Source organism: Aythya fuligula, chromosome 17 (genome assembly GCF_009819795.1).
Source record: "Aythya fuligula isolate bAytFul2 chromosome 17, bAytFul2.pri, whole genome shotgun sequence".
In the NCBI taxonomy this organism is placed as follows: Eukaryota; Metazoa; Chordata; class Aves; order Anseriformes; family Anatidae; genus Aythya; species Aythya fuligula.
In genome coordinates this window covers 7,768,193-7,787,897 of record NC_045575.1, presented here as the reverse complement: position 1 = coordinate 7,787,897, position 19,705 = coordinate 7,768,193, and the positions used below count along the sequence as shown (strand labels likewise).

Below are 19,705 nucleotides of genomic sequence, written 5' to 3'. Positions count from 1 at the left end.
AGTCTGTTACTGCCTGGCCCGTTCCCGCAGGCATTGAGAACAGTTAATTTGTGCAACAGCCACATCGTCCCTGCGGTGTTCTCTTTCCTGGATGAAACAAGGATGGATCTATTAAGTTTCCACGTAGATCATGTTTTCTAAACCTATCCTGTTGCCCTTCATATTTGTTCCATTCTGACTTGTAGTTGTCTCGTGGTGTCCACTGCTGGACCAAGTCTTCTAGTGGAGACTATTACTTTGCAAGTCCTACGTAAGACACAGCTGTCTATCCCAACATGAGGTTTGGCTCCTTTTTATTTTATGTCAACAAGTCTGCTGTTAAAAACATGTACAGTTTGTGATCAACTATGAATCCAGGCTTCAAAATTGCTCTTTAGCTATTTATGTTAAACATTGTATTCATGCAGTTGATTACATCTACAAAATTCCACTAGTTTCCTGTTGGTCTTACTGAACTTCCAGACTACTTATTTCATAACGTTTATCTGCATTTTTGAAGGTGGTTTTGAGTTCTGTATTTGCCTTCCAAAATACTTGCAAAGCTCTTTTATTATCTAATGATTAAAAAAATGTATTCTCTATCCCTTCATCCAGATAATTAATGAAAGTAATAAGCAGAACCAGTCATGGGATAATTCACTGTAGGAAGCTACTTGCCTGCATGCTGTTTGACAGTGAGCTATGAGTAACTACACTGAGCAGAAAACTTCCAAGTATTGGTGGATATCCCTTGGAGTAGCTCAATGTAGTTTATATGTCATTGCTTATAAAACTGTCGTGAGCAATCGAAAGACTTCCACCTAAATGTTACGGTAGTTTTAGGCATCACAAGCTTTATATATTGCTCCTCTCTCACATCCAACTCCTGTATTTTAGGTGGGAATAATTTGTTTTAGTATACTTCAAAGAATTAACTGGTCAGTAGTACCACAGTGTATCTTTCTTCCTCCTCTAAAGAAAAATACTGTGTTTACTAATTTCCAGGTTCCTAAATATCAAAGCTGGTCTACAAGATCGTAAGGATGAGTGGTAATAGAATAGTACATCTGTTTTGTTTTGTTTTGTTTTTAATTTACTTTCCTTTAAATCTTGAACTCCATTCTTGCAATGAATGGATCATAATCAGAGTGAAAACTCAACTAAAAATGCTCTTAAGGATGTGGCAGTCTCAGTGTGTTGTGATTAATTTCACCTATAATGAATGAACTGTGTTTTGGGATAACAGGAACAGCAGTTAAACCATGCAATGCAAAAACTACTGTGCACTGAAGCAGATTTAAACAGACTTTTATACTATTCAAAAACTACCAGATAGGTGGCAAACAGCACAGTGTTTGTACTGAAATTGCTTATTTCACTAATGTAGACAGGAAAGAGGAAAAAATTGCAAGTTTTTCTAAAGAACAGCAGTTTGAGCTTTCAATCAGAGACAGCTTGGCTTACCTCTTTTCTCTAGGATTCAAACTGATGCTCCACTTAAATGCACAAAGGAAAATTACAGTTAATAGAAGGCTTTTTAATTAATTTATTAATTTTAGACAATTGCAATTTTGTTGTTGAATTAAGGGTATTTTGAAGATTTGTATTTTGACTTTGTATAATGTGAAGTGGAAAAACTCATTCGTCTTGCCAAATAGCAGCTATGTCTACACTCAGTTTAGTTGTTTCCGAGAGGGAGGAGTGAAAGGTAGGAGCTCACTTGCACTTACGGAGAATATGCTGATTTTTCAATTATAGCGAAACACTGAATTTGGATTTTGATAGCTACTTTTCACTAAACTATTTATGCACTGCAATATAATACATCAGAGATAAAATACCCATAATTTTTGCCACAACATGAGATCTGATAAATTGGTTGTGCCAACTTGGAGACTAAGGAATTAATTTTTTTCTCATTTCAAATGTCTTGAAAATACCAGTTGTCAGTGTAAGATAATTTTTTTCCTACAACTGACTGTAATAACATCTTTGAACTGTCAAGCAGCTGTCTCTGAGTGACAGCTGAATTGTGTGTATTTCAAGAAGATCACAAAATAATTTGAGCTATATTTAAACTTACAAGGTGTTAAAAATTTCAATGGAAAAGAGATAAATGTGAAAACAATATATATATATATATATTTTTTTTTTTGAGTCACACAGTTGCGTATGGTTCATTTTATTTGGCAATGTGACCTCATCTTACACTTTTCACATGAGGTTTCATGAGCTTAAAAATAAAGATAATGGGAGCACTGTATTTTTGGGGTTGAGCTAGTGGTTTGTATGATGGATTCGAGGGATCTCCCTGCAATGGTGCAGCCCCCTTGGGCATCCTGGCACTTGGGGCACATGTTGGGTTATACGACGGGCTGCCCAAGTGCTGTACTGCAGCAGATGAAATGCAGGGGTGTTGCTTTAGCACTGGGCTAGGTTTGGGCTAGCTGCAGACCCATTTCCAGCAGGGTTTCTGTGAACATGGGCCTGCAGAATGACACCCCTTCATGTCTGGTAGTGCTCCAGCCTCCTTCCTGCTCCTCAGTTAGCTACATCATACCTCTGAGGATCGCAGTGAATGAGCTACAGAGCATGGTGTTTAAATGCATGAACTGCAGAGATCGTGGTGTAGGAATGTGAGATGGAGGTCATCCAAGTGGATTTCTGGACAAGAAGAGTGTGATAGGGGTGAGCTTTCGAAGGATAGAACATATTTTGAAGGTTAAGCTTAGGGTAGGTTTGTAACTAAACACACAGGCATTAGTTGTGGTTTTGATCAGAAGTGTTTAAAAGGTGCAATTTTATATGCTAGAGATCTTCACTCTAGACATGCTATTTTAGCCATTCTGTGTTGGTTTGTTTCCAGATATTTCTAATGAGTTCCATAAGAATAACAAAAATGTAACAGTGGAACCATGCCACAGTATCCTAGAAGAAATAGGAAATAACTCTAGAACTGGTTAGAGACATCTGCCTTAAAAATATTCTTATTTCTCCTAAACAACCTTATTGTGTAAAACTAAAGAAAAGGATCTACAGCTTTTGAGCCAACGTTAAGGGAGAAAGCAATACCACTACCAAATGCCTGTCATTTTCTAAGAAACATTCACATCTTGCAGTGTAATTTTGGCTGGAAGGCACCACTGGGGTTCAGCGAGTCCAGCTGAACAGTCAGATAGAGCAGGTTGCTCAGGGCAGCGTGCAGGCAGGCAGGACACCACCACCTCTCTGGGCAACCTGTTCTGGTGCCTGAACAGCCTCCAAACGCTCACTGACATGGGCTGCAGTGGTGCTGTTTCACTGATTTCTATCTTTCACTTGTGCCTTGGTGCTACCAAAAAGATCCTCTATGTAGGTGCATCCTAAGTATCTTTAGAACTACTATTTATATTGTAGCTAGCAAAAACATTATGGACTGACATATTCAGGTTAATTGTCCCTGATTTCTGTGCCATCCTCGCGTTGCCTATCTGTAGGCTCAGCTGCTGGTAGAGGTCTGTGCGCTTCAGAGCCAAGACAGCTCTCCCCACTTGAAAAACTGAAGTGTGGTAATGAGATACTTCTGTCAATGAACTGTAAGCTTGTGTTTAAAATAATTGAAAACCACCACAAAACTCAGTTTAATTAAATAATGTCAGTGTTTTGGTTTGAATCTGTGCTAAACAAAAATTAGTGGTGACATAATTACTTTGAAGATAGATGCAATGACTAGCACATTGCCTTTGTTATTTTTAAGCCTTAAAAATGTGAAGAAAAATGAAATCCTGAATAAATGAGGTATGTAAGCCAAAACACTGCATTGTCAAGGAGTTTGATTGCCAACAAGAACAGATGTTTTTGGTAGGAAAGGATCCAAAGAGACAAACAGAGCTTTTCCTGTGCTGTGTCTCCACCTAGAAGGGGTCACAGCTTTATACTGTGTGTGCAGCCAGCCCCTGTGTGATGGCAGCAAGAACTGAGCCATGCACAAAACACCCCTGGAAGTGGGAAATTCCTCTGGAAAAGGGAAACCCCTCTGGAAGTGGGACACTGGTGGAAGTGGGACACCTCTGGAGAAGGGAAATCCCTGTGAAGGTGGGACACCTCTGGCAGTGGGACACCTCTGGATGTAGGAAATCCCTCTGGAGAAAGGAGATCCCTGTGGAGGTGAGACACCTCTGGAAAAGGGTATTGCTTTGGGAAGTGGGACACCTCTGGAAAAGGGAAATCCCTCTGGAAAAGGGAAATCCCTGTGGAGGTGGGACACCTCTGGAAGTGTAACACCCTTTAGTGCACTCTGAAACACGGCAGTGTGAGGTGATGCAGGCACAGCTGCCCCCTTCATACCCCAAAACCATCCAGCACCTCTGTGTAACCCTCACACCCACCCCACGCACACCCCCGCCCCTCTCCTCCCCTCAGCGCCCAGCCGCCATCATGGCGGCCGCCTGAGGGGAGCGGCGGGCGCGGACCCCCCCCCCCACACCCAGCACCGGGCGCGCTGTGCGCATGCTCCGTGCGCGCCTCTCCCCCCACACCCTCCCCGCCCCGGCGGCGCGGCGCATGCGCAGTGCAGCAGCGCGGCTGTCAGTTCCGGCCGCAGGTCGGGAAGTGGGCCCGGGGCCGCCGCCGCCCCCCCCTCAGCTCCGGTTCCCCCCCCCCGCCTCCCGCCCGCCGCCCCCGGCCATGGCCCGGGATTACGACCACCTCTTCAAGCTGCTCATCATCGGCGACAGCGGTGAGGGCTCGGCCGGGCCCGCGCCTGGGGTTGGGCCGCCCCTCGGGGCCTGGGGGGGTGCGCGGCGGGGCCGTGAGGCGGCCCTCGGGGAGGGGTGGGGGGAGGGGAGCGGCGCCGGGACCCCCCCACCCTGAGGGGAGCGCGCTGAGGGGGGCCGGAGATGAGGCCTGAGGGGGGGGCGCGGCCCGGCTGGGCCTTGCCGGGGGGTGTGGTGAAGGGAGGGGTGGGGAGGGAAAAAAGGGGGAAAAGGTAAAAATGGGGGGTGTGGGGGGTAAGGGGTAGAGGGGGGGGGTCTCGGGGGGGGGGGGGCTGGGGGCTGGGCACCCACAGATTGGGCAGGGCTGGGGGCTGGACGCCCTGCTCCCCACAGCACCCCTTAACCCAGCCCCAGCCTGAGGTCTCCCCTCTGCAGGTTGTCATTTTTTTTACTTATTTGTTAAATCCTCGCCAAGCTAGTGGCTGTGCGTGTTTGTAGTTGTGGGCTAGGTGCTTGCACCTAGGCCAGCTGTGGAGAAGGGGCAGGTACACAGCCTGCAAATAAACCCGGAGTGCTCCTGCAGCAGTTTCAGAAACTTCTGGAGGGCTGGCGTGCGAGCTCAGCCCGGGTCTGCAGCCTAGCCTAGGTACATAAGAAGCGGGACAGGGATGATTCCTACCCCAGTCCAGCTCTGCCTTGGTAACGCTCCAGCAGCTTACAGTTAAATTTCCATAAACTGGAGTAGATGGCATCCACCCTCATCTTTTCGTAGAGGTGTGGTCCGTGAGGCAGCAGGTCCCGGCATGCAGTGAGGCATGGCTCTCGGGTGAAAGTGGAATGCTGCTCGATCTTGGCACTTGTCACCTCCAGAAGCTTTTGCTGTATGTGAAGGTATTCTGTCCTATTCTGCTGTGTGCCAGCAAGAAGGAACAGGCTGCCTAAAAGACAAGTCTAAAAGGAAGAGGGAAAACAGAACGCGAGCTTCAGAGCAGCTTAAAACCCTAGGCACTTTTGGGAGCCTGCAGATTATTAAAACCAAATGCTGCGTTCTGAGCAAAGCAGTAGCTCTGTTGCTTGCTGATGAGTTTCAAAACTGTTCAGGCAAGATAAACAGGATGGTGAAAACTCTTAGGGAGACTTCTCCTTGTTTTGAACAATTAAATTAATTTTTTCAGCTGAGTTGTCTTGAGCAACATCCCCACGCTGTTATCCAGTGAGAGGAGGGAAGTGCTGTGAGATTTGTCTGCTTGCCTGCGCTTCTCTGTTGTTGTAATTAAATCTCACTAGTTAGCTGGGGTATTGATTTTCTTTTTTGTTTTTGTTTTTGTTTACCCCACCAGGAAGGCTTTGTCCCTGCTTCCACAAAACAGCTTGCTTGCCTTGTTTATTGATGTTTAGAGAAGCCTTGTGATAGGAAGTGGACTGATAGGGCTGGGTGATTGTTTCATCTGCTTTCCCCATATGCAAATACGTTCGAGAGCAGTAGGTTTGTGTGTTTTTAGAACAGGTCATCTTGAGAAGCTGCTGGTTATCTCCGCTGTGCCGAATGTTTAAAAATAAGACAGATGATCTGTGCCTTGTATGTGCTGCTTCGATTTCCTCGTGCTTTTTGATTTCCTTTCACCGTTTGGCAAGATGTGGGTTTAGAAACTGGAAGGGCACGGAAATTTGCTTTTATCTTTCATTTTGCCCGGTCAGTAGGCCTTCCTCGTTCTGTTTCGCTTTGCTGCCTGGAACGCACTGTGAGCCCTGCTAGCCTTCTCCCTTCAGATCTTCAAATAACTCTGTGTAGGAAGTGGAGTATGATAAAGAGTCTGGTTTCTCTCGACTCGCACGGTGCGGGTCAGAGGCAGCTCAGTGACACCGCCGTCACCTGGAGCGTGTTCCAGGGCTCAGGGGCTCCTCCTGCTGAGCAGGCAGCCGGGTGCTGGGGGCAGGATGGTGCTGGTGCAGTGGTGGTTGGCCTGACGGGGCCGTGGTCCTGTGCAGCTCGGGCAGTTCTGCTCTGCAGGGCAGCCTGAGGCCGGCTGGCTGAGCGAGTGCTGCGGTCTGACAGGTCTGCGGGTTGCAGCATCTGCTGGCTTTCTATTGAGCTGGGGGCCACGGCTGTTTGATCAAAAAGCAGAGTACCTGCTGAAGACATTTCCTTTTTTTTTTCCTTATTTTTAGCTGACTGGCATTGTGCGTGGGTTTGCCTCTTGCTAAATAAACAGCGCTCTGTCCAGTTTTGGGAGCTGCTCTGCTGCCTTTTTTGAGTTGAGGTGTGTTCGTTGTATGCACGCTGTAGCTCTGTGGTTTATTTAATGGTTCTTTCTTTTCCCCTAATACTCGATGTGAAATGAGTCTGGCTTCTGAGTGTTTGGAGACTTGAACTCCTTGCAAGTGAGATCTGTTTTATGGGTATCGTGCTGATTTTAGTGGGAGTTGGTTTACATTTTTGCTGGTAGCTGTCTTCAGATGCAGACAGCCAAGAACTACTGGAGGTCTGTGTAGCCTTTTACTTGTACCTTTAAACATTCTTCTGTTAAGAAGAATTTGTAAGTTATACATCATCAAAATAAAGAGCTTAAATAACTTCTACCTGCAAAGATTTAGTAGATAATCACCCTGGTGAGCTTGAATTTCCTCTTCGTGCTGTAGCAGGTCTTTTTTTTTTTTGGAGGGGGAGGAGGTGGAGAGAAGAGGAAGGGACAGCAACAACAGAGATGTGATATAGAGATAACAACTTTGAGGCATTCTGATCCCCCAGTTCCCTCAGTTGGGTGTGTGGGGACAAGCTTCCCATGATTTGTGTTCCAAGACCTATGAGAAGTGCTTCCACGCAGGAGGGTGTGTTCTGGGTGCAAACAATTGATTAAGGGAAGCATGGATGCAGTGCTCCTTGAAGCACTTAAACGAATACATTTGTTTCATGGAACGTTCTGGCAGAAGGTACAGCTTCAGCAAGGTGTGCGTCCCTCCTGTTGGGTGTAGAGCAAGCCGATTTTGGATGCTCTAGAACAAACAGCTCCTCTGTTTGGTTTAGGTTTCGGTTAAACTGTGGCCATGATAACGTAAGCTTTGTAAAACCAAACCCTAGTCTGATTGTCTAAGTAGTCCAAATTCCACTGCAGTTCAGCACGGCGCAGATGGATGGGAGGTGGGCAGTGGTGCAAGCTGATGTGTGAGTGGAATTCAACGGGAAGGCTGAGGGCAGTGCTCTGAGCTCATCAGCGGGACATACCCAGCTTTGTGTTTAGTCCTTACTGCCCTGAGACCTCTTAGAATGAGTCGCAGGCTGCAGAAATGAGCTGGAGTTTGCTGAGGGCTGGAGAAGGAGGGGACAAAAAAAAAAGAAGACAATCCTGTGTTGCTCCAGGAAGCATACCAAGTCCCGGAGTGACCGCAGTGTGCCGCTGGGCTCTTGATGAAATCTTCAGGAGGAGCACTGAGGTGACTGCTTGGGGTGGTGGTACCGAGTCAGCAGCTGAGAAAGGTTCTGGTTAGAGTTAAAGCATGCAGCGAGTGGCCAAGGTACTGCTGTGTTTCCTGATATCCACGATGACTGTACTCAAAGATGTCTTTATTTGTCATAGGTGTGGGCAAGAGCAGTTTGCTGTTGCGTTTTGCAGATAATACCTTCTCAGGTGAGTATTTTGTTTACTTCTCTAAGCGAAATGGTCAAGGTCTGCTCCACTGCTCCTGGTTGGCAAGGAGTCGTTGCACAGCACATACAAACTGGTGGCAGTACTAGGAAGGTGTTTCTGACTCTGCTTCCCTTGGTACAAGCCCCTCTAAGCCATCCCCTTGGATCTTCACTTACAACTGAGAATACCACAGCATTTAACTACTGACGTGGTTCCAGAAATAGCTTAGGTTCTTTAGCTTGTGCTGTGTTCCGTGCAGACTCCCCATTAGCCCTTTGGGATTTAGGCTGATTGAATATTGTAGCTAAATCGCTTACATTTGTGACATAACTAATTTATTGGGAGGAAACTCACAGAACAGACTGTATTCAAAACAGGCGATTGCATTAGCATTTCAGGCAAAGCTTTGTCACAAAGCTTTCACATGTGGAATACTTGTGCAGTTACTGTCCAGGTCTTAAGATACTTGAGTGCTTACCCTTGACCACAAGTGCAGTAGAAGAATAATTTTATTTTTCAGCAGTGTCTTAACTTTAAAGGATGGTGTGGGAGATGGGGCTTAATGGCTAGAAAAAAAATCTGTTTGCTGCAGATAAAACATGCAGATAAAAGATGAGCAGATGGGGGAAAGTTGTCCCCCTGTCCAGCCTGAGAGCTACTGCCCAATGGGGCTCAGAAGTGTGTTTTGAGCCATGCAAAGTAAAGAAGCCTTAGCTCCTCACTTATCCACACTTTTCTTTCAGGCAGCTACATTACCACAATCGGAGTGGATTTTAAAATCCGGACAGTGGAGATCAATGGAGAGAAAGTGAAGCTACAGATCTGGGACACAGCTGGACAGGAGCGCTTCCGGACCATCACATCAACGTGAGGATAACTGGGCTTTGTGACGTATAGCTTTGTGAATGGATCTTGTAATTTAGATATTTTAATGGTGCAGTTAATTAGCTAACGATAGCCGTGCTGTCTGCGTAGTGGGACTTCTCTCAGCTGACTGAGAACAGGCAGGGGTGGTGTTACTGCCGTTAAGTTTGAAGCTGGGACTTCAGATTTCCTCAGTCTTCAGTGCATTTCCATGCTGGCTTTGTCTTATTCCTCTGCTTCTAGTTTCCAAACTGTAATTATTTCACTCTTTTGCGTATACTAGAAAACTTATCTCGAGAACCTGCCCAGGAAAGTCATCATCTGATCGGATGTACGGCAGGAGCGCAGGCACAAACCCTTTGTGTCGTATAGCTGACGAGTAGCTCTGAGGTCTAAGAATAGGCTAACCGCTGGTTAGTTTTCTTTTAGGACAGAGGTATTTAAAGGCCATCTTTGTCTTGAATTCTGGTGAAGCAGACACCCACACGAAGTTAACCTTTTCCTTGGTCCGAGTTCAGTTGCATGCTCATTGTCCTTTTGAACAGCGTGTGCGCAGCTTTTCCTGTTCCTGAAGAAACCACACCCAGAGCTACTGCGATGGGAACTAAGAATAAAGTCTGCTTGTAAACCAAGTGCAGTAAATGCTGGAGTGCTCAACGTGGCACTGGGGGAGTAAGGAGAAATATACTTAGAATGCAGAGCTTTAATACACAAAGGAAATAAAAGAATAATAATAAAAATGAATTATTGTAAGGCCCAGGTGTTTCACTTGGTCTTTCGTGGCTGACTTCTGTTCTGGCTCCAGTTTGAGGGGGGGTCATTTTCAGCTGACGTATTGATTTCATGTCTGAGCAGTTTAAATAGCGGGACTGGTTGTGTCCGTGTCGTGCCTGAACATCTAGAAACAGCAAAACCGAACCTGCGCCCCGCCCCTTTCCTCTGCCCTTCTAGACGGATGTTACTGGATGGCTTCCATTGTTTCCCGAGTGTTTGGCTTGAAAAAGCTCCGCTGCCTCTCGTAGGGTTCCTGTGCGTGACATCACTTCTCGTCGGAGCGCGGCAGGAAGCGAGGGGGAGGCAGCAGCGCGGCGCGTATCAGCTGTGCGGCCCGGCCAGGCCGGGTGCCCCAATTAGTGCTGAGTCAGCAGCGGCCCTTCCTGTTTGCAGATTCCCTGACACAACTCAGAGCTGCGTTAATGAGCGTTGGTTCGTGGGGCTGAGGGGCTGATGCCAGCTAGTTTAAAAAGCCCTGGTATCCGCCGCTGAATGGGGAACACCGGGAAAAGAGGCTTCCTTTTGTGAGTGGGAATAGCTGCAGGTCAGACTTTGCGTGGTGGTTTATGGATTTTTTTCCTTCAATTACAGCAGCAAATGGAGAAGCTGAAGTGATTGGAGGCGTTTGTGCCATGACCTATTTGAACTCAGTTGTTCCTCTCTTTTGCATGGCTTTTTACCAGAGCAAGTACAACTTGTGCTCTTGGGGAAGCGAAGGCCCCGGTTTTCCTGCCTTAATACTGGGAAAGCAGCTACAGAATCTTGCATGGCCAGGAAAAAAGAGTTGAATTTTGTGCAGCTTCAAGCAAAGTGCCGGTGCCCGAGTGCGTTTGTCCTGTTGAAGAAAACACTTTGTGAATTCTGATGGCATTGGGGGCCTTCCCTTGTTGCTAGGTGGGCTGGCCGTGCCTGCCTAGCGTTCCCTGCTGTTTTTCCAAAGGCAGCCTTTGGAAAAGGACATACCACCTGTGAAAACAATAGGTAACAAGGTTCTGGTTTCAGAAAGGGTTTTGTCTCCTTTTATTTGGCAAAGTAATGCAGTAGCTGGTTTGCTTGTACCAAGGGAGCCTCAAACTGAGGTACAGAGTTGGTGCTTGTGAAAGGGCTGCGCTGACTGCGTCATGGGTGGAGTGGAGTGTGGGTGCACGGTCAGCGGGGTGGTGTGCAGTGTTTGTTACAGTGACCATTTAGATTGAGGTTAAGAACATAAGAAGGTGTTACCTCAGTGATATTTCAGGGCAGGAAGTCTCTTCTCAGTTAAAGGCAGAGTTGAGATTCACGTTGAGCCAAGCCTGGCAAGCAAGCCTGAAATTGGAGCCCACCTGGTAATAATGAAATAGGTTGGAAGTGCTGCAGTGTAAAGCTGGGGTTGCAAAATGGCTGAGGTGGAAGGAAGTTAGTAGTAAAACGTTGGGAATCATTAAAAAGTTATACTGTTTTGATTGTACTTGACCACAGGTACAGAACTGAAGAACAAAATAAAATGTAAGGAGAAGAAATCAGTTTGATCAGGAGCATTGTACAGGAACTCAGGAATGTCAAACCAGATTAGATTTGTGGACTGAGGAGCATAAAAGCAGCTGTTTTTATTGTCTACTAGATGTGGAAATACTGGGATAACTGGTACCTAGTGGGAGGAGAGGCTAAGTTGTAGTAATTTGGTTGGCATGGAACGTCATCCAAACTGCAGTTTGATTTCAATTCACCGAGGAGGTAGCATGCCAGAATTCAGCCGTGTTAACAGAAATACTTGAGCTGTATGAACAGACAGCTCCTGTACTTGATTTGCTGGTGTATATAAGTTCTCCTCTCTTCTGATTCAGGGCTGTGTGTTTAGGGTTTAAGGTTTAGGTAACAGTTGTCAGATGTTAGCTCAGGATGAACAGTAAAAGCAGAGGAACTTCCTTTCATGCAGTTATATGGAATGGCATGCTCAAGAGAGGGATAGGCATTCAGAGGGGATGGAATTGCTGTGTTGTAAACCAGATATGATGGTCAAAAGACTAGTCAAACAGACCTCTGGCTATACAACAGATGCATTTTTTCAGGTGCCTTGGAAGCACAAATATGAAAATAGATTATTAGAATTCTTTGGAATCAGTTAGAATTCTAGAGGAATGAAAAACAAGGCAACGTGCTACAAACAAGTGAACTATTAATAAAGATGCTAGATTAAACCAGTGGCCTATCTTTCAAGTCGGTCAGTTATCTTTTTTTTCTCTTGGAGAAAAGAATTTATGTTCCATACTGAACCAATGCCATCAGTAGGACCCATCTTCTAAATCCTGCTTAGCTGCCTTCAGACCTGGTGATCTTCTAATCTTGGGAAGCATTTATTAGGGGAAATCTGAGAACTTTCTTACTGGTATCTTGTAGGAAATGCAACAGTGGAAGGTAAAATGTTCCCTTCTGCTCAGAAAAGTAGCCTTCAGAGACCGTAGGATGTGGGTGGCTGAAAGACGTGTTTGGTTTGGTTAGCCAGTTCTGAAGACTTTCTGTTTTAATATTGCAGTATTAGTAGCTAACATTTTCATGGCAGTTTTTAATATTTCTATAGGTAAAACGAGCCACTTGGCTACTTCTGTACTAATTTCAACTTTACTGCTATCATTCTGAAGTCTTTCCCACACCAAAGCTAAAGTCTAGGTAACTTTTCCAGCCATATAGAGGATTATTGCCTTCTACCAAGCATCCAAAGATATACGCATGTGGAAATAGCTTAGATCTGATCGTCTTTCATCTCAGTGGGATACTTGGGCACTCCAAAGATGAGTAACTCTTCTATAACTTCTTGTTTGCTCTGTTGTTTTAACATGTTTATCAGTGGGAGCAGTAGCAGGTCCTGACTGTGGAGGTTTGTAGGGCAGATGGCAGACCTCCCTGACAGAGGACAGCCAGCATCAGTCGTTCAGTCCTTGAATGGGAGGGCGAGTTTGAGAACTTCAGTCCTCTTCTGCTCTGATTCCTATGGCATCCATCTTCCATGAAATGTGGATGGGAAGGAGCTAGAGCTTCTTTCTCTAGTGTCAAAGCCTCAGCTACCTCTTGGTTGCCAAAAGCATAAAACTTACACCTACCTCTCCCTGAATGCCACAAGCCCCATCTGTTCTCTGCTCGCCAAAGCCTACATTCCTATAAAAGCAACTGCATGGCATCAGTCTGAAATCTGAAGTGCGGAGTAGGATAAACCAGATTTTGGTCTTTCAGTACTGTCCTGCACTTCAGGTTGCAGAATCTTTGCTGTACTTGTTAAGGCTAAAATGTTATCTAGGACATAAGTCTGTCCCTAACAAATGTGAGAAAACAGCACGGCTAGCTTTTTTGTTTAAAGTGTGTTTTAGGAGGCTAAAGAGCTAGAGAACAAAAGGTAGCTGGTCTTATCTCGCAGGCTGCTAAAAGGTAATGTCAGCCAATGGAGAAAATGACATTTTAGTGGAGATGAGGGGTTGGCAACCTTTCTAGAACAGTGTGCCAGACAATTTTCCCTTCCAAAAATAGAAGCAGTGTGTGCTGGTAGGAGCTCAGCAGGAGTCAGGGGTTGCTGTCTTGCACAAAGGAAGATATTTCTGATGCGGTGGTTGGCAATATTGCTGCTGTGTGGCAGGAGCTCCCAGCTCCCGCAGAGCTTTGAATGCCGTAGTGGTGTGCGCTGCGTGGTCCAGCCCATGGTCCTCATCTCCAGGAGCAAATGGCAGCGTGTCAGGAGGGGGACCCTGTATGTGCAGGGCGCGTTATCCTACTCCCCGACATCATATGTTGTTGCTTAGAAGAAAACCGGGATGCGTGGGCAAGGTAGGAGCTGCAGGATGCTCCGGTGGGCCCGCTGCTGATGGGGATGGTTTTATGGGGAGCACGGCAGAGCGAAGCAGCTCTGCGTTGGTGTAACTGAACCACGGCTTGTCTCCAAAGGCCAAATCTTCTCATTGCAAATCTAAAGCTCAGTGTTAGGGAGTGATAGGTCAGCCTAGTTGCCGAATTAAAGGACTAATAAGAGATATGAGAGTCATAAACCAGTATTCATCAAAATCTGTGCAGTACATGCTGCTGTCAGGAGAAGATTTTGCAATGTATGGATTCAGGTTGTGGAATATTTTTTCCTCTAAAGGGTCTAAGTTTTAAAATAAAATTGAGCTTGTAACGAAGTAAAGCACAAATGCAGTGCTGCAGCAAGATTTGAAGTGTTAAAGGAGCTGATTGAGGAAGGATTAGAATATTTGATAGTGCCGGCTCTCTTACCGAGAATAAATAATTCTCTCCTGAGTTAGTTCTTGCCAAGGCAAATGGATGTACAAGCACAAATTACTGGTAAAGCAGAGCATGGAAGAAGTACTTGGCTGTCTTCTGAAAGCACCCAGGTGAGCAAGTGAAGTGGGCTCTCCTGCTGCTGGAGGGTGTGTGTCACATCACTGAGAAGCATTGATCTGCAGTGACGCTCACTACAAAGCCATTGTGTGGCTGCCTTCTGTTAAAGGAGGGATGGTGAGGCCAAAGGTGAGGAAGAGACAGGGACTTACTCAACTGCATCAATAGCAGAAGTGAGATGAAACTGAGGTCTTCTAAGAAGTAGCGCATTTGGTTAGATTAAATGGTTTTGAATTTGAAACTCGTGTTCGCTGAGTTGGAATAAACTGTCTGAGAATCAGGGTGGTCACAGCACGTGTCTGAAGGGCAGCAGAGGGGAGCTGCAGTGTGTGAGATCTAGCTCCAGGAATGTTGTCACAATTTAAGGGAAATTCCTCAGGTTTGGTATGCTGAATTCTTGCATTTGTTTTAATAACAGATCTTAATCATAAAAATATAGAGATCTTAATATTGATCATAAGAAAGAGGAGGTAGTGAATGGGAAAAAAATAAAGCTACTCAAAGTACAAAACCTGGCTGATGATAAAGGCCTCATTGTCATCTGTATCTGTTAAATTTTGGGGGGGGCAAAGCTGCCTGATTTGCAGTAGAGAAAAAAACTGGTAGCCCTGTGAGTGTGGCTGAAAACTGAAGAGGTGGAGCTTGCTTTATTTATGTAGCATTCTTGTGGTGCACATACTGCCTGCCTGCAGTAGCTTCATGCAAGTGATGTTGAAATTTGAATTCAGCTTTTTTCTTGAGTATCAGATTTGTTTATCTCTTAAGGTGCTGATTGTCCAAGACTAATGGGAATAAACTGAAGCAAAGCTTATTTTTAATGGCTAAAGGTAGCAGAATGCACTGAGTGTGCATATGGAGTAGATCTGTTGAGTAGGAAGGTGTGATCAGAGCACAGTCATTCAACAGGACAGACATTTTTGTGAGCTCCAGAGAACTGTGATTGAGGGTTGCGTATATTTGAAGATCTGCTGTGAAATTTTAGTCTGTAAGTAAACTTGCATAGATAAGGGAATTGCTGCAAAGACTCTGTGGCTTGTGCAGTGGTAGGTCCACAACACGGCGGTGCTGGGGCCACCACCACTTCTTGCTCACGTTGCTGGAAGATGTTACTCATCTTTGAGGGTTTTGGCAGCCTAAACAAGGAAGACAGCAACAGTCTTTGGACTTGGAAACCTGCTTGCATGAGCAAAGTGAGCAGGGAACTCTGTAGGTTTAGAGGAACAGCTTGTGACATAAATGCTATAGAAGAATTAAACGACTCCCATTGGAAAGAAAATGGGGGCACCTGATTGCCTGAACTTGGGGATCACTATGAGTCTTGTGGAAGCTGAGTGCAAGAGAAAGAGCTGAGAAAGTGAGGCATAACTTGAGTTAACACTTGTTGTCTTGTCCTGCTCCGTAGGTATTACAGAGGAACGCATGGGGTCATTGTTGTCTATGATGTAACCAGTGCAGAATCTTTTGTGAATGTAAAACGGTGGTTGCATGAAATTAATCAAAATTGTGATGATGTCTGCCGGATACTAGGTAAGTTACTGATCAGAGCTTTAGAGCATCTTATTTAATGGGATGACCTACTGAAGTACTGTACTGACTTTTTTCTTCCCTTTTCTAGTGGGGAATAAAAACGATGATCCGGAACGAAAAGTGGTAGAAACAGAAGATGCCTATAAATTCGCTGGGCAGATGGAGATCCAATTGTTTGAGACCAGCGCCAAAGAAAATATTAATGTGGAAGAGGTAATATAATGTGTGGAACAGAGTATGTGTAGAACTATGTGGAGATAATGGTTTGAGGAAAAAGTAAGAATGACATTATCCTTGCTGAGGAAGAAGGATACTTCATTACAGATTGCACGTGAGAAGGTAAAATGACAAGAAGAGGCTTCCAACCACCTTTGGTTGTGGTGAAGCAAGATGAAGGAGGCCTCATTGCATTTCACTAGCTTTTCAGGGCTAACACATCAGGCATGTTCTCAGGAAAGACTCCTCACTGGGGGGGATGCTTGTAGGAGGTAGAACTGCTCAGTCTTCACTACAGGCCTCAGCTGCCAAACTGACCTGTTTGGGAAAGGGGATTGAGGCATCACTGATTTAGCTTGGAAGTGAGTCTGGAGGATTCCAGATTTGAACTTGGCCCGTAGTGGGTTGGGGAAGGTCTCTGAACCGTTACTGAAATGTTGAGAAGAGTGGATGCTGTTCTTTTAAAGCAGCTCCCTAATGGCTAGCTGTAGTTCATTGGGTGGTCTGACCTCGCTTGTTTCTCTTGCAGATGTTTAATTGCATTACAGAGCTAGTTCTGCGAGCAAAGAAAGAAAACTTAGCAAAGCAGCAACAGCAGCAACAGAATGATGTGGTGAAGCTAACGAAGAACAGTAAAAGGAAGAAGCGGTGCTGCTAATGCCCTTTCCCTGCTGCAGAGACTCTGCTCTGACAGATCAGCCCCTCCAGCTAGACTCGGGCAATTCCACTGGGGCAGGCTTTGGGAGGACTTTCTCAGTTTTGTGCCGTTATTTAAAGATTATTTTCTCTCCATGTTTTCTATCAAGAGGCGCTGGCACCTTACCACTTCAGTGCCAAGAAGGTATCGGATGGAATCTTGCCCCCCTCTCCTCCCCTGCTCATTCCAGTGCGCCTTGTAGACAAGAAAGGACGTTGCCTACCAAGTGGACTAATTAACCCAAGAGTTTGTATATAATGTATATTGCTTTAACCAGCCTCGCCTCCCTGTTGTCGCTTTGGCTTATGCCTTCTTAATGTCAACCAATCATGGACTGCAGAGTTCACCTTTTTAAAATAGTACAAAGTTCTTAATTCGAGTCAGCCCCAGGCTGGCAGGAACTGCTTCCTGGGGCCTCCGGCTTCCTTTCTGTTGGGCTCCAGGCTGGCAACTGGTGCCCCTGGGGCCTGTGGCTTCACTTTGAGTTCCAGGCTTTTACTGGGGCTCAGGCTTTGTTTTTCTAGGTACCAGGATCGCAGGTGTTGCTGCTGGAGCCTGGGGTTTCACTTCACCAGCCCCTGGGCTGGCAGCTGGTGCTGCTGCTGGGGCCTTGAATTTCAGTTTGCCATGGTCCAGGTTTGTGGCTGCATCCTTGGGTTTCACCTTCTTGTGCTGCAGCCCGGCCGTACCTGTGCTCTCCTTCAGTTTGTATCAAGATACTGAAAAACAAACCAACCTGCAGAAGTGGGATTTACTTGGATAAAACATTTTTTTTTAAGGCAAAATTAAACTCCTTTGACCTCTGCTTTTGGTTCTGCCACGGTCCTAAGTGAGGGTCCATTTCTTTTGAGAACAAAAACCTTGTGATTCTGCCAAAAAAACACAATACCCCTTCTCCTCATTGTCCTGTCAACAAATGAGATCTGAACTTGAATGTGAATTTTGGTGGCAAAGCTGTTTTTGAGTGAGAAAAGGTATGACAATAAATCCAGCTGTTCTAGATTGGTGTCTGAATATGGAAGCTGCTGCAGGATCATTCCCAGGATTCTTCTAGTAGAAAGGAGGACTGCTGTTTAATGTGAGGAAATGGAAAGCTTGCTTGCTTGGGTTATGTGGTGGTGGAGGGTCACCCCTGGAAACAAACTGGTCTTGCTGTGCTCAGTAATGTTTTCCTGGCCCTTGTTGGCTTCTCTGGGAAAGCGAGGGCTCAGTTCATCGGCCTGGGTAGGTATAGTTAAAGGTGGAGAGAGTATGTGTGTGTAACGAAGATATCAAATGTCTGGGCTGAATGTACATGCTCAGCACCTGAATAATTGCTGAAATAATAATTAAACGGAATCTTTAAAATGACTAAAAGGCATGGAGGATATGACTTCCTTTAAGACCTTAAAGATGGACGTACTCAATTTGTCAGTGTGAGGCCCTTTGGAATTGCTGGCCTTGGTTTGGTAGGATGTGATTCACCAATGCCCATGAGCTCTGAATCAGCCCTCCTCTCTCCCTTCCCCCCCCTTCCCCCAGGAGAGGCTAAAATTTAGTCACTTATTTTGCCTACATTCTTTTTTAGCTTTTACGGGTTGTGGTAAGAGTCCTAATCATACAACACATCACAATCAATCACTTTAAGGACCTTTTTTAAAAAAATAATGAAAATGATGAATGTGTAACACGTTTTTAATCAGTTCAGGTGCTGGGAGTACATTTCCAGCTGCCTTCACCCATCTGTTTCCTTCACATATCTTTCATTGGTAGCCCAAGAATAAGGTTGAGCTGGGATGCTAGTGTGAGCTCTGATATTTGTAAGACTCGAGCGGCTATGGAAAGTGGCGGCTTAAGTTGCACCAGGTGTCCATCCTGTCTGCTTTCTGGTGTTGGATGTGGTGTGTGCACAGGGAAGGAGCTCTGTCAGTCCTCAAAGCCTTCCTGTTGAAACGGAGCTGTCCTGTGGCAGTTGCCACTTCCAGGTTTAAGGGCCCAACTGCATTACTTCGGGACCCTTGTGGTAGCGAGTCTGCAGGTCTAGGAGGGAGCAACTTCGTACAGGCAGAAAAAGTAAAGAAAATGTCTGAATTTACTGGAATTGATGCAATAAAATGAGGAAATGGTGCACCCAAGCCTGGAGTGTTCTCTTATGTGGAAAGATTGGTCCTCTTTGAGTCCAGGTCTTTGTGGCCACAATTTGAACTCTGCCAAGCCAGGTGTCCAGCTTCCTGGCTTGAAGTGGGATTTTTTTTTTTTTTTTTTTTCTAGTGCTGGCTGTAGAGGAGCAGTTATATCTGCTCTTGCCACCGACTATTCAATTGGAAGGGGTGGGGACTGCATCTCTAGTGGTGTGCTGATGTGAAGTTTCCTAAATGTCGAGCAATGGAATGTCTAACTGGTTTGCTAGGATTATTTCTGTAATGAAAGTTTCTAATTATGCTTTTTAAATAATTTTAAAAAACTAAAAATAAAGGTTACAAGCTGCCAAATCTTTTTCAAGGCTCTGTTTCCTCTGCAGTCCAGCATCTGGAGGTGGAGGGTGGCAAGCCAGGGATGAGCCCTTCTGCTGTATGTGGAGGGTTTTTCTTTCTGGCAGGGGGTATTGGCAAAACAAAAATTCACGCTTTCCTGGTTGTTTGGTTGCTATTGTAGTTTTAAATGTGAATCAAAGTGTAGGTTGGAACTGGTAACCATATTTCTGTGTGAGAGGTGCTAAATGATTTTGCTAGAGTCTTTGTTCTACAGATAGTGTTGAGAGAGCTTGAAAGCATCTCATCCAAGGCAGCCGGGGTCAGACCCTGTGTGTACAAAGCACCTGGAGGCTCTCCTTGCTTTCACAGGCATTTCTGAACATTTGTGTTTCTGTACAGGAGCTACGCAGCTATCACCATGTGCTTGCTGCCAGTTTATCGCTCCCTGTGCTTGTCACACAAGCAGGTTACTGAAGGCAGGTCCTCGCTTCTCAAGAAGCGTGATGAAAATTC

The 19,705-nt window shown here is 45.5% G+C and overlaps 1 protein-coding gene across 1 annotated transcript; it reads left to right on the top strand.

The window, feature by feature from the left end:
• The first annotated feature begins 4,550 nt into the window (after nucleotides 1-4,550).
• On the top strand, nucleotides 4,551-19,177 carry RAB35 (RAB35, member RAS oncogene family). Its single transcript, XM_032199002.1, has 6 exons — nucleotides 4,551-4,696; nucleotides 8,249-8,299; nucleotides 9,043-9,166; nucleotides 15,702-15,826; nucleotides 15,915-16,039; nucleotides 16,572-19,177. The coding sequence occupies exons 1-6, from the start codon at nucleotides 4,645-4,647 to the stop codon at nucleotides 16,698-16,700; spliced, it is 606 nt and encodes a 201-aa protein (XP_032054893.1). The 5' UTR covers nucleotides 4,551-4,644; the 3' UTR covers nucleotides 16,701-19,177.
• Nucleotides 19,178-19,705: the final 528 nt, after the last annotated feature.

Bases quoted from the DNA above. Each gene is read 5' to 3' on its own strand.
- RAB35 (XM_032199002.1), top strand. From the start codon at position 4,645: ATGGCCCGGGATTACGACCACCTCTTCAAGCTGCTCATCATCGGCGAC. The intron at 4,697-8,248 runs GTGAGGGCTCGG...TATTTGTCATAG, and splicing joins GCTCATCATCGGCGACAGCG to GTGTGGGCAAGAGCAGTTTG. The intron at 8,300-9,042 runs GTGAGTATTTTG...CTTTTCTTTCAG, and splicing joins TGCAGATAATACCTTCTCAG to GCAGCTACATTACCACAATC.